Raw genomic sequence first — 13496 nt, 5'->3', positions numbered from 1 at the left:
TTATTTATTAAACTTAGCGTTATTGTACTTACCACCAAATTTCAATATAAACTAAGACCGTGATATATATAAACTTTGATCAAATAAAACAATACATAGCAGTATCCTGCATCAGGAAGGTATCGTATGTCTTTATAATTAATGTACAACTGATTTTCACTAATTATTAAATGTATTGATATATACATATATTCTCATTTTTTACACAGTTGATAAAAAAAAAGGGAAGAGGATAAAGAAGAATAAAGATTCGAACAATTTATGTCGTATCATACTGAAGATAAGCAAAAAATCATGGTAATAAAACAGCGCATTTAAACAGTTACAAACGCTAACTGTTACGATCATTAAAAATTTTCTGTTACGTAAAAAGGAACATTAAGGTGCAGGAATAGAGATTCTACTTTCCTTACGATACCTTTTTCTTGTGCTTCCATACATTCAAGAAAAATATTAAGAAATCCAGTGTTAACATAACATAGAGAAGAGTGTTGGGGATGAACAAATTTGCAGTATCACCATATCCGATGTTACCTTAGAGGCTGGACACCTATATTCGCATATTCTTCATATCGTAGTTTTTAATGAACATGCGCATACACTGCTGCATCTCCTAAGAAAGAAAACATGACTCTCAAAAAGTTCAGCAGACAAAGAAATATACGAATTTTTAATATTTTCAGAGAAGAAAACACGTGTGGTTGCTTTTTTTGTTTTACTTGCATTTTCACGCGGATCAGAATGATACAGAGTAAACTTGCCTTGGTACATTGCGGTTTACACCCAACATATTTGTCCAAAGTGGGATCTGCGGTGCCCATATCCACCATCATCATTCACCACCACTTTTGTCAGTCATGGCGTGCCTCTGTCAATGAAGTACAGAAAGTTGTCCTGGTCGACAATTACATCTCACCTCATAGGATACGTTGTTGTGCTAATTTCTCTCTCTATCTCACTCTAACTCTCTCTTATTGTTTTCTTTTTCCCTCCTTTACTTTTTCTATTTATCTTTTTTCTTTTTCTTTTTCCTTTCGTAATCGACATCATCAAAGCCCAGCTCCTTCCAAGTATGTCCAAAAGCGCTTGAGGCAGGGGCTCTATCGTGTCCTATATCATACATCACATTACAATATGCATAATGTCTTTTTACATTTCTCTGCGGCGCGTCTCTATCACTTTTTTGATAATTGATAACCGACGACCCGGTACGAGACACGTATAATTTTTGTCGCGCATGTGAAGAATAACACGTCCCGGTTTTTTGGCTATTTTACTTCCGTCCTCACATACGCATGTTAAATGTATATCGTTGTCCCGGTTTCTATACAGCCGGTAATATATTTCTATTGCGCCTTACTTTCCGTTTTCAGATACAGCTTTTTTTCCTTTAATACGTGGATATCTTTTTTTGCTTTATCTTTCACTTTTCAAAATTCGCGCGTCACGCGTCGTCTACCATAGAGTGACTGATACACTTGCATTAGTTCGTGGAGGGACTCGTACGTATGTATTTCCGATAGCTACTTGGCTCGGGAATTCTCATACCGTCAACCTTTTTATGAGAGTTTGTGCACATCTCGGCAACCCGACGAATTTCAACTTGAACGGTTGCAACGGCTTCAACGGCGGATATGTTCGTAAGACTACGAAATAACGTGCATAGGTCACCGCAGACGTTCCCGATCGACGTGATAACTCCGGTAGAATGTAATCTTCGACGACTTGATCGATCGAATTGCCGTCAAACATGGGACGAAATTGTGCTTTCCATATTCAAGTTCCGAACACGATGGCACAACATAAGTACATACGTATCTATACGTATCAGTCGATAAATTTCGCTTTTTCTTTTTGGCTCGCTCCATGACTTACTCGCGTATGCTAATCGCGTCGAATGTCGCATGTTTTAATTACGTAACATTAACTGAGACGTATGTAGAATAGTATCATACGCCTGCCTATCTTTTTTAATAAAATTTTTCCTAAGGATTCGTTTCATGTTTAAGAACGCATGTTTAACGATACATATGATCTTTAATAGTATAGAATTTCCTCGTATTTTATTTACAAATGGTATTTGGATCATGCTTAAGTATTTCTTTAGATGTAAATTGCGAGCCCTATCGTTAAGCTGACCGAAACTATTATTTTACGATTGCTTACTAGAAGCTCAGTCCAACAACTTTTTCACAGTCGTTAAGTAATAAAAAAGGGGAAAGGTTCGGTGTGTAAAAATTGCAATACTTTCAGCAGGATATCCAAAAAATGAGAAGAATGTGTAAAACAATGAAAAAAAAGATACATACTAACATTTGTGCAGCGAAAAATGGATATACATGTGTATGTGTGTGTACGAAATTGATACTATCGTTCATTGTATATTTCAACTACGTTTATTGCTATTTCACGATTTGTGAGAGCGATCGTTCACTTGTATCCAAATAAATAACGAAAGAAATAATGAAAGATGCGAAGGAATCGCATACAGAAATAACGCTATTGTATATACAACAGAATAATGAGCATGGTTATTAAGAAATTAGTTACCCATAATACCTTCTGCCTATAACGTTACATACCAGTATTCTATATAAATATGTAATTTTAGGTGTCTCTCTTAGACATGTAAAAACATATAAATGTACCGATTTCTAACGGGAAAACTAATCTAAATCTTTCTTTTACGCGATCACGAGAGAAAAAATAGGGAATATAAGGAGCGTAACTACGCGGAGACACTGTACGTGCATGTTGGCCGATTTACTTAATAAAGAGGGTGCGACGACGAAAATGAGGTCGACGACACGCATATTCGATTATTCAGGAATCGTCAATATCGTGTATCTCATGATCACGGCACGTTTATAACGCACGACACGCAGGAAGCCAGTAAAAAGCGCGTACATCCGTTTAACTAACGATTATATGGGGCGTGTGTCTTCTTAGATAATAAACCTTGCAGAGGTGATAGGGACTGGACGGTATAGTAAAGGCTCTGGTTATAAGGGAGGAAGGGTGGTCATTACCTTGAGTGACGAAAAACGGTGCAAATGATGATTAAAGAACACGAAACGCCTTTTTTGTGAATCTTCACAAGTACATTGTTATTACATTCCTTTCTTTAAACCATTATTAGTATGATTATCATTAATCTAATTACCTTTGAAAACAGGTCGTATCATCAAAGAAATAAGGAACAGAGGAAAAACAGGGGGAGAGAAATATTACACACGTCATTAATGTGTATACGCTGTTCAAAACGAAAAAACGGTGGTTATCGGTATATCTGTGTGTGTGTTGTGTGTATGTATGTATGAAGGGGTGTATCACGGACGCACCCGCGCGTATGTACGTGTGTTGTTAGTGTGTATGTAAGTATGCATTTATAAGCTAAACGGAGCACAACTGCAATTGCCGTATTAATCTTCGGTAATTATTCACGATAATTAATTCTAATATGTTAATAAAACGATATTACGTTACTACAGATTAACGATATAATATTCGCACGACCGAGATTTAGATTCTCATACAGAATCGGCGCATCTTGAGTCTAGTGGGTCTCTGAAATTGTATCTTTTAAGACTTTTATTGTTTGGTAATCAGGAACCGATTCGAACAGTCGAACCCGCACGCACTTCTCTCGTTGAAAGTAAAGTTACACACAAATACGATAGTATCCCTATTATCTCGGATCGAAAAGCATTATGATTATACGGCGGAATATTTAGACGATATCGGTAAAACACACGCACGCACATCGTCGCCATCTTCGGGTGTTACTTCATACGCTAGACGGCAAAAATTATCATCGCATAATATCGAACAACCGTTCTTTGTCATTTACAACACATTTTTTACACGCATCACGAAACTCGGTTTTTGCTTGAACAAACTGAGATTTTATCCGAGGCGCGACGATAAAGGAATATCGCGCATGATGCCGATTAAACGCAGGACCACTTTTCTCTCCATTTCTTATATATATAAGTATATAAAAATATATATACATATATAAACATAAGAAAAGACAGAAAAAGAAATGGGGGAGAAGTGAACAATTAGATATTGGCGAACAAAAGTTTGAACGATGCTCCGATTTTGTGATTACGACACGTTGTCGAAAAACGCCCATCTAAATTACGTTACAAAAAGGGACCCGATGTATATTCTATGTTATATTTGCTATTATTAATTTCATACGTTTCAATTCTGCTTAATGCGCTCTCTGTACTATGATTAAACTTCAAATCGATCGATATTCTTGCTATCAAATCTCGATACTCGATGTATTACTGAAAGAACTCTTGCTTTTCTCCGTTTACCACATTAGCGGCCGCGATTAAGTTCTTTTTGCTTTAGAGGCGCGTGGAAGTTTCGTACGATCGAGAAACAAGAATACACGTTACGTGCGCGTCATCGTCACAGAAACAGCATCGAACACGACGCGACATACATATATACATATACACATGCGTGTATGTATACATACACATACATGTTTATACATATACACACGTATGTATCTATGTATGTATAGGGTTAATAGCATCGTCCTACCAACAGCGTTCTTCGACATATTACACCAGTTTTCACGACCATGAAGATAAGGAATTTGTTTTTAAGCATTTGCGATAATATTAGTAATACTCGCATTTTGATAAAGAACTGAATATAATTTAGGAAAACGAATTGAGTCGCGTTAAAAGATTGTCTCGGTAGGAGGATGCTACGACAAATATATATTTTTCTTACATTAAAAGAGAAAATTCTCGATATTATTGAATCGAGACACGCGTGAAAAAACTTCATATAGGTCCGATGAGGGAAGTTTACGGAAGGAAAGCGGGCGAACGTCACGACGAGATGCGTGTGCGCTTACACATATACACGCACGCACACACTCGCGCGCGCGCACGTATGCATGTATATAAAATGTGTGCAAGGGAATTTTTTTCTTTTTCTTTTTTTTTTTTAAGGAAAATTGGAGGAGAAGTGGCAGAGAAAAAGAAAAATAATAATGAAAGGAGGTATAAAGGCGACGGCATAGAAAAAAAACCTGTAAATTCAATAAAATACTTTATCATTCTGTTTTTTGCTTGTTTAAATCGTCCGTATCATATTTTTTGCTTTTTGTCTTCTCTTTTTTATTTTTAGGAGGACGGGCGGGGATTCTCATCTAAATAGCGCATTACGGGGAGAGTACATGTTTTCCGGATAGAGCGGGCGAATGGTAGATCTTCGCGCGTGCAGATCGACAGACATAGACGGCCAAGAGTATCTCGGTCCCGAGGCTTCCTGCTAGCGACAGACACAGACCCGACACACAGAGACAGACAGACCGACAGAGACCGATCCGAGCCCGACGCGACGATTTAGTATGGTGCGAACCGGCGCGACGGCGATGGCCCTCGTAATCCCGGTCTGGTAACCAAAATGAATCTACGTCAGTTATACGAGATCGATAAAAAAGAAATCGGGAAAAAACCACACGAGCTAAGAGAGGAACAACTTGTGAGATACAGAAAGGGCGGATAGGTAAGTAGACAAGGGTGGTACGATGTATTATATCATATGAAAAAAGAAAAATCGTACTATCTACGTACCGACAGAGAGAACGATTTATATACGGTATATATATATAAGTTTTTTTAAGGTACGGGGGAAAGATAGTTACTCATGGGAGAAATTTGGTGGAAACACCGTAATGAGTACGTTTTTTCCTCGTTATTCTCGCTAATTATTTTCGGCAACGTGTATTAGTAGCATGTGTACTTTTTATGCCAACAAAAATTACTAAAACTTTCAAGTTATATATATACATTCTACCAGCACTCTCCGGTTTTCTCTTCTTTGCAAAATCCACACACCGCCTTTCTTCCTTCTTTTTTCATCAATGTTCTCTTGTTGTTTTAATTTATCCGGTTAAAACAGTAGATAAACAGGCGGAAAAGGTAAATTAAATAGACCGTAACACTGTATGACTGCAATTACAACAAATTTTCACCATAATTAAAGTTTTCTACATTTCCACGTGTCAGCAAGCTTTAATCTCAATCTAGTACTAACTGTAATTTTGTCAGTAAATACTTTCCCAACAACCGGGAATAATAAGAGAATATAAAAGAAGAAAAGGCAATTTGGCGCATCGTGGCATACAAAGAAGAGAGCATAATCAATTCAATTGACAATCGAATATTTGGACACATTTCGACACACAAATTCAGTGTGGATCAATTTTTAACCCGAATTGACACGTCTACTTACCTACGCTCTTCAAATGAATCTCGGCTGAAGTCCTCGTACATGCCTCTACTATAACAGCGGTATAATAAATAATCGAAACTACGAATGATCAAAGATCAATATATACACCATACTTGCTCCCTTGTCCAAGGCTTAACTTTGTGAATTAGTCCCTGTATAATGGATAATGCAAGAAAAATTGTCGCGTGCTGCCTAATATGACTGTTAAAAGTAGTTAAAAAAAGGTCGGAAATGGTTCGGGAAGAAACTATTTTCATAGGCAGTTTTACGTTTAGACAATGTACAAAATAAAGGAAGACGCTACCATCGACCAAATATGACGACGAGCACAATCACTGAAGAAGGGAAGAGAAGAACGTATTTATGGAACAGACGGACAGTACATGAAATATGCTCGTGTACAATTACGGAAGATGCTATTTATCCACGGTTAACTACCTATCCATCCAGATGCACATTTGAACATCAACTGACGAATATATATTGCCCGAATGAATCGTAATTATTCGGAAGAATGCTTGTGCAAACGTATGTACATACGGATTAAAACTTGAACCTGCACAAGGTGGCGCGCATTCGCATGCTAACCAGATATCTACCCAAGACAACGAATCTATTATCGCTTCAAAATCAAACAACTAATCGTAAACTCGACTCGGACTTATTTCTCTTTAAATATGTTGTTCGTGTATGTGTAGTTTTGTATATGTGTTAAGCTACGCGTACTTAAATTATATCCAAAATATCTGAATGCAAGCAGTAACCAAGTATTTCTATCCGCTTTATTTCATACGAGGTACATTTACTAGAAGGAAAACAAATTAATAAATGGACGCGTAATTCAAGATTCGCAATGATAAGAACATGGGATCTTTCTTTTTCTCTCTCTCTTCTTTTTTTGGCCAGTCATATAAGGCAGGCAGCGTTAGACTGGATTTTTAACCCATGCGACTTTCAAATTATAAATCAGTTTATATAATCAGAACGTAACGAGCCATTTGCAGCCCAGGCTGGGATCATGTAGGATAATAAGGTTACATGCAACAACAAATTCAAAGTATTCAGAAAGATTGAGAAATTCAATCAACTCTGTTTTCTATTTGAAAGTTTACGAATGGATTTACATACATGAAAAGCTTTGAACCTCGTGAGTAGAAGTCAGCTTCAAGAACTTATGGATCGTAATTTTGAAGCAAATTCTTCCCCCTATCCATCTATCTCTCTTTTTCTCGCCCTCTCTCTTTTTCTCGCGTGCGCTCTCTCTCTCTCTCTCTCTCTCTCTGCATAAATTTGTGTATTTGTTCCAGTGTATATGTGTGCATATGCACGTATGCAGAATAGGTATGTACTCGTGTCAATGTGTACACGCGCGTTTTCATAATTTTTTGCATATCTTTTCGCTTCGATATTGTAATACACGGGGCCGGTTTCATGAAACTTCCACGGATAACTTAACATTTTCAATCAATTCGAAATGCAATTTTATAAATCAATTAATACAATTTTTATCCTTACGTTGCAACAACGTAATTTTACTAAAATTAAGATTGATAAAGCTTCGCATGAAACTGAAATCAGAGAGAAAAGAAAAAAGAAAAAAAACTGAAAGAAAACGATCATACGTATATAATCATAGAGTCGATAACGTAAGAAAATAAATTTTTCGTTTTAATAAACGTAAAAACTAATTACTTAGAAATTAAAGAATTACACACTTTCCTCCGATTACTTGGAAACAGAAATAACTATTGAAATACACGACATGTACATCATAACTTGCTTTTCCCCCTTCTAACATACAACTCGAAACTATCTATGACGCTGTACGTAATTTCTTTCTCCGCGATACACACTTTACGATTTACAACCTTCCGTTGACTATCGAAAAATTACGATTGAAAAATTTGATGAAATTACTTTGAACCAAGACTACATTGAAACTGATACGCGTTTAATAGAATGTTTCCGAAGCGTATCTATGAAACTGGCCTTAACAACTATTAGAAACGCCGACATACAAACAAACTTACTGTCCAATGCGTCTGGAGAGCTGGTTTCTACTTACGAGACATTTCAAAGACAATCGATAGGCGTCGTTCCTGAAAATCGCGCCAGCCCTTTTTTTCTTTTCTTTTCTTTTCTATCTACAGCGTACGAGAGTGTTAGAATTGTAGGATCGCATCCTGGCTCGCGGTAGTGCGATCAAGAAATCTAGTTCGCATTCCTTAGGAACGTTTCTTCATCCCAGGCCTCCGCGCCACTCCCGGTTGAGTGATGTACGTAATAAGGAGCGCTTGAAACACAAAGGATTTATGAGAGACATACAGGCCAATCTCGCAGTTAACGCCATGGATCAAGAGAGTCTATGAACAGGGACATCCCTAGAAGAGCAGTCGACATGTTCAAGGTACGATCAGTCGAGACTCGGATTTTGTTGGCACCGAGGAAAATAGAAGCTGATGAAGTACAACGCGCCAGCGACAAGAACGAGGTGTGACTACTCGCTAACAAAAGTGGTCAAAGACTTACTCTTGCACGACTTGAACGCTGGCCCGGGACTGTCTCTCTAGGGTTGCCCGCATTCATGGACAAAGATGGTACGCAGCCTGAGGTGCACTGAAATTTAGAATGTACAGAAACGTCCAAGCGTCATGATACACATTAGCATTTTATTACACAGACTCTGCACTCATGTGGGCATCGGGTCGACAATCTACATGGATTGGAAAAATATCGATTGCTGTTTCAACTATGTAATGTATTTCAATAAATAAAAATTATACGTGTAATATACACGATACGACTATACGTTACCGTATATGCATACGTATACGCATAATCATGAATATATACGCTCGCGTGTATACGTACACACATATCGTGTGATTTTATTTAAAAAAAATTGAAACAAACGAAACAGATGTAATAATGTGAAATTAACGAAAATTGTATAACAATGATCAAATGTGAAACGGCAGCTTCGGAATTTTTTATCGCGAACAAAAGAATAACCTGAATTTGCCCGATGCAATTTAGAAATGGCCATTTTTCCACAAAATAATATATATTCGAGAGAGAGATATTTGAAAAATATGTGTGAGATCGAGAATACACAAGAGAAAAGAATAAAATACACGGTAAAGCAAGTACTCTTATTTGTCGACGAATAACCGAATCCCAATTCGCATGAGCTGTCAATCCAGCCTGGAACGTTCACAATGTTAAGTCGGACGAATGGGCAGTCAATAAATTGGCTCTACTCACCTGAACCGGCCATTGTTGCCACTTGGAGGGGGTGATCGGCGGCTGAACATGCCATACTCGTTACCACGGGAGAAGCCAGTGTCGCGCATGGATCCCATACCTAGAGGAGGCATAGGAGGCATTGGGTCTCGTCTTGGGGGTAGAGGTGGCATTGTCATTGGTGGAAAGTCAAGCCCGCACATGGAACTTCCCATGTCACAGGGCCCTGTCATACCCGTAAACCGCCTCTCGTAGAGATCCCTGGTGTCCTCGAAGCCTCTCCTGTCATAGTAGCTTTCGTAATCCTGCAACACAGATAAAGAAACATATTGTTACGGACGATCACAACTATATAACAAATTTCTGTTCTTTCTGTTTTTTTTCTTCCCCTTACTAAATACTTCTATTCTCAACAGTTACTAAAATAAGAAAAAGAGAACTACTTACTCCAAAGCGGCCACCACCCATTAACCGATCCCGAAGGAACGGTGGTGGCGGCGGTGGAGGATACGGGTCGCGTCCAAACATTCGGTCTCTGTATCCATTTCTATCCGGTCCTCCTCCCATTCCTCCTTTTGGGCATTCCTTGGACCAATGGCCGCCGCGACCGCATCGATAGCACTGTTCAGGATCCCCCATTCCTGGCCTTTGTCGTACTCTGCTTGTAGAAATTTGAACCTTCATCGGTTGACCATCCACCATTTGTCCATTGAGTTCCTTGATGGCATCGTTGACATCACCTGTTGCTTCTAGATGGACGAATCCGTAATTTCTCACGATATCGCATTCTACAACGGTACCATATTTGGCAAACAACTCGCGCACTTGAGGCGCTTTCGTATTATCTGTGAGATTGCCAACAAATATTTTTGTTGTAGGAGTATTAGGTCCCTTACGACTCTTTGCAGCCTCACATTTGATCGGCTGTCCATGAACTATATGCCCATTCAAATTTTGTATCGCATTTCTCCCTGCTTCTTCATTCTCCATATGCTGTTAAAAAATATATTATAACATATTTGTTGTATGAATGTATTAAAGGCTCGTCGAATTTGGACCAAGATGCAACTATCCAACAGAGTTATACGTGTAAAGTAAGGAAAGAGAAAACGATAGATCAATACGTTACGATATGGATACGTTACATAGAATAAAGGAAACTTACCACAAATCCGTAATTTTTGACCACATCACATTCTACAACCTTTCCATATTTTTCAAACAATGGTTTAATATCGGCATTTGATGTTTTGTCGGCTAAATTACCGATAAAAATTTTAAATGTGCCAACGCTACTAAAACCCGGCATTTTCGGCTCGTTGTAGAACCTAATTTCAAAAGAAAAAATATTTCAAATATTAGTCGTTACTGACTTGTACAATTTTTTCAAATATACAGTATATACAAAATAAATACTATGTTGCAACAACACTAGAAAACTATCTAGTATATTTAGAATATTCACGACTTTTTGCATTTGCATTTGTTGCTAACATAATCAAACCAACACACGCCACTCAACATTACTCTATCCCACGTATTTTCAACAAATAATTAACTTGCTGTAATATGACTTTCATACATATTACATTGTATATTGAAATGTAATATTAAGCTTTCATTTTGTACAAAGAAACATAGCTTCAAAAAATTGATTAATGATATTCAATGGTGACGCGATTGTTTAGATTCCCCCTCTAGTGCACTTTTTCCACCATTTTGCTAACGATCTAACATTTCGAATTTCGAAGGTCATCAATTTTGCCAAGATATTTCACTTGTGCATACGAATATTAGCAGATACAATCAGTTTGATAATTTCTAAATATAGGGTAATATAATTTTTTCAATTTTTACTTCGAAAAGGTACACAAGCCGAGAACAAGTAGTGCGTTATAAAATACGTAGTACAGACAGCGTACCGACCTTGTCGAAATGGCGCACCAAATCTAGGAAATGTCTGTGGTAATGATCACCCTCTAATTATCATGTATAAATTTACGTTCAAACACCATACGCTTTCTCACACTCACCGAAGAATACTGTGTATTATTTTCAACGAATGATTTAACCAACGCTGATAATAGGCACGCGACTTTATACACGAGAACGCAATCTAACAATGGCGTCTCACTTGCCGCGTCCGCTAGTGCGCGAGATGTTGAAGCAGTGACCCCTATCGGAAAACTGCAGTACAGCAGACCGTGAGAATGAGGTGTCCAAAAACCTATCACGAACATACCTTCAACTATATTTCGTTCACTAGAAATAAGTTAACGCGGGAACTATTTCTACGCTACATTTATTTTCCTTCTTACCAATGTTAATCTTACGTTTTATCGCTCTTGGAATGGGATAGGTTAAATTTCCATTCTTTGAGCATAATATATAGAATATAATATGTTTGTTCACATGCAATATTGGAACATCAAAGCATGTATTAAGGACTATTCAAGCTGTATTGAGGCTACGTTCGACACACGTTAAAAACGTTTTACTTGTTATACATATTTAATTACATTAAAAGTTACATTAAAAATTATTTTTTTAATTTCTTCTTGTTCTATTAAAAGCTTAGTAAACAATTTAGAAGTAAATGAATAATAATCATTATATAAATTATTACACTATTAAAGACGATTATAGAGCTTTGTACTATTTTGTTAATATTACTATATACGAATGTTATTAATGCTTGCATAAAATTCTGTACGATAATATATACTATTTCCACAATTCAAACTACGTATGATCCTTACGTGTGATGAATTTCAAGACTAAATCTATACCAAATCCATATCTCATTGTATGATTCTAAAATATATGATATACAAGTACTACGTAGAAAATTACTATAGGGTAACAAAATCAAAATTTACTGAACGAGCAACATGCGACAAACCGTATGTATCAGGAGTTCAACTAGCATCAATTTATTTATGCATGATATACAAAAACAATTCGACGATAATTATATCGCATGCTATTAGATCTAAATTAATTTTTACGTTTTAATAACAAAAGAGAATTATTTATATAAAATGCTATGGTATTAGGGAACTGAATAAACGTGAAATGGCGTGCTTCATGTATCTTCATGTCGACGCTACGAACCATAACTACATAATCTCAATGTTGCAACTACGTAACTATAAATTTATATCTATATGTTATTTTAATCTTATAATAAATTACATATGAAATATGGGGAAAGTATTAAAACACTTACCAAGTCAGTATTTCCGTAAAACAATCCGATAAAACACAACGGCAGACCACACGCTTTCCTACGTAAAAAATGGCGGATCGAAACAGGCTGGGAAGTGGAAAGCTGCGCGGCGTCTTTTTCAATACGAAACTCTGAATGGCCAACTGTTGAAAACAAAATTTTCTATTAGAAAACCAAATGCCTATTCAAAATTATTGGTATGTCTATACGCGTTTGATGTCACTAATATGCTACATATTTTAGTTTAATCACCTGATCATTTTTTTCGTAGATATTGTAAAGAATTACATTTTTAATCTAAATGCTTTATACAACTAGAATAGAAGATAAAACTATATAATTTCGAACTAGACTGCGGAGTTTTATGCAAATTCGTAAAAAATAAAATTTTCGTAGAAAGATTGCCTTACCTACCAAATATTATAGAAAGCACTATACCTTGGGTAGTTTATTTACTTTTTCATATTATATGCATTCTGTGGAATTTTTGCGCTTTTAAATTTCTTATAAATGCTTAAAATCCGTAATTTATTTATAACAATGCCGATTTTTCTTATTTTGCCTGTGTTTAAAAACTTCTAAAAGTTAATTTGATAGTTAAAATGGTTTCTATTATTTTTATTCCATCGTACTAGTAACAATATTTAATTCTGTATAACTTCATAATATAATCATACCACACTAAATGTGTAGGTATTGATTTTCTATCTATAAAATTGTTTCTATTTTGATGACCAATATTTTTTTGTTTCGT

At 36.6% G+C, this 13496-nt stretch overlaps 1 protein-coding gene across 17 annotated transcripts; it reads right to left on the bottom strand.

Moving 5' to 3' along the window:
• Positions 1 to 153: 153 nt before the first annotated feature.
• On the bottom strand, positions 154 to 12880 carry lark (RNA-binding protein lark). Of its 17 annotated transcripts, XR_013059654.1 has the most exons (9): positions 12743 to 12865; positions 11547 to 11740; positions 10679 to 10841; positions 9961 to 10506; positions 9749 to 9818; positions 9535 to 9634; positions 6271 to 6315; positions 762 to 1110; positions 154 to 613 (listed from the first exon to the last, which is right to left on the bottom strand). XR_013059654.1 is itself a non-coding variant. In XM_076623099.1 (8 exons), exons 3-8 carry the CDS (start codon positions 10820 to 10822, stop codon positions 5379 to 5381), a joined length of 975 nt encoding a protein of 324 aa, XP_076479214.1. In that variant the 5' UTR covers positions 10823 to 10841; positions 11547 to 11740; positions 12743 to 12865; the 3' UTR covers positions 5070 to 5378. The 17 variants fall into 17 exon arrangements, 10 of the variants coding, with proteins under 10 accessions (XP_076479214.1, XP_076479215.1, XP_076479216.1 ...); XR_013059652.1 differs by lacking the exon at positions 6271 to 6315 and adding an exon at positions 8800 to 8886 and having other exon boundaries at positions 9535 to 9818; XR_013059649.1 differs by having other exon boundaries at positions 6271 to 6318; positions 9535 to 9818.
• Between the last annotated feature and the right edge of the window lie 616 nt (positions 12881 to 13496).

The sequence above is a fragment of the Bombus vancouverensis genome, chromosome 12 (genome assembly GCF_051014615.1).
Source record: "Bombus vancouverensis nearcticus chromosome 12, iyBomVanc1_principal, whole genome shotgun sequence".
NCBI classification, from domain to species: Eukaryota; Metazoa; Arthropoda; class Insecta; order Hymenoptera; family Apidae; genus Bombus; species Bombus vancouverensis.
Note: the sequence above shows the minus strand (reverse complement) of the source record. Positions and strands in the feature narration are given on the sequence as shown.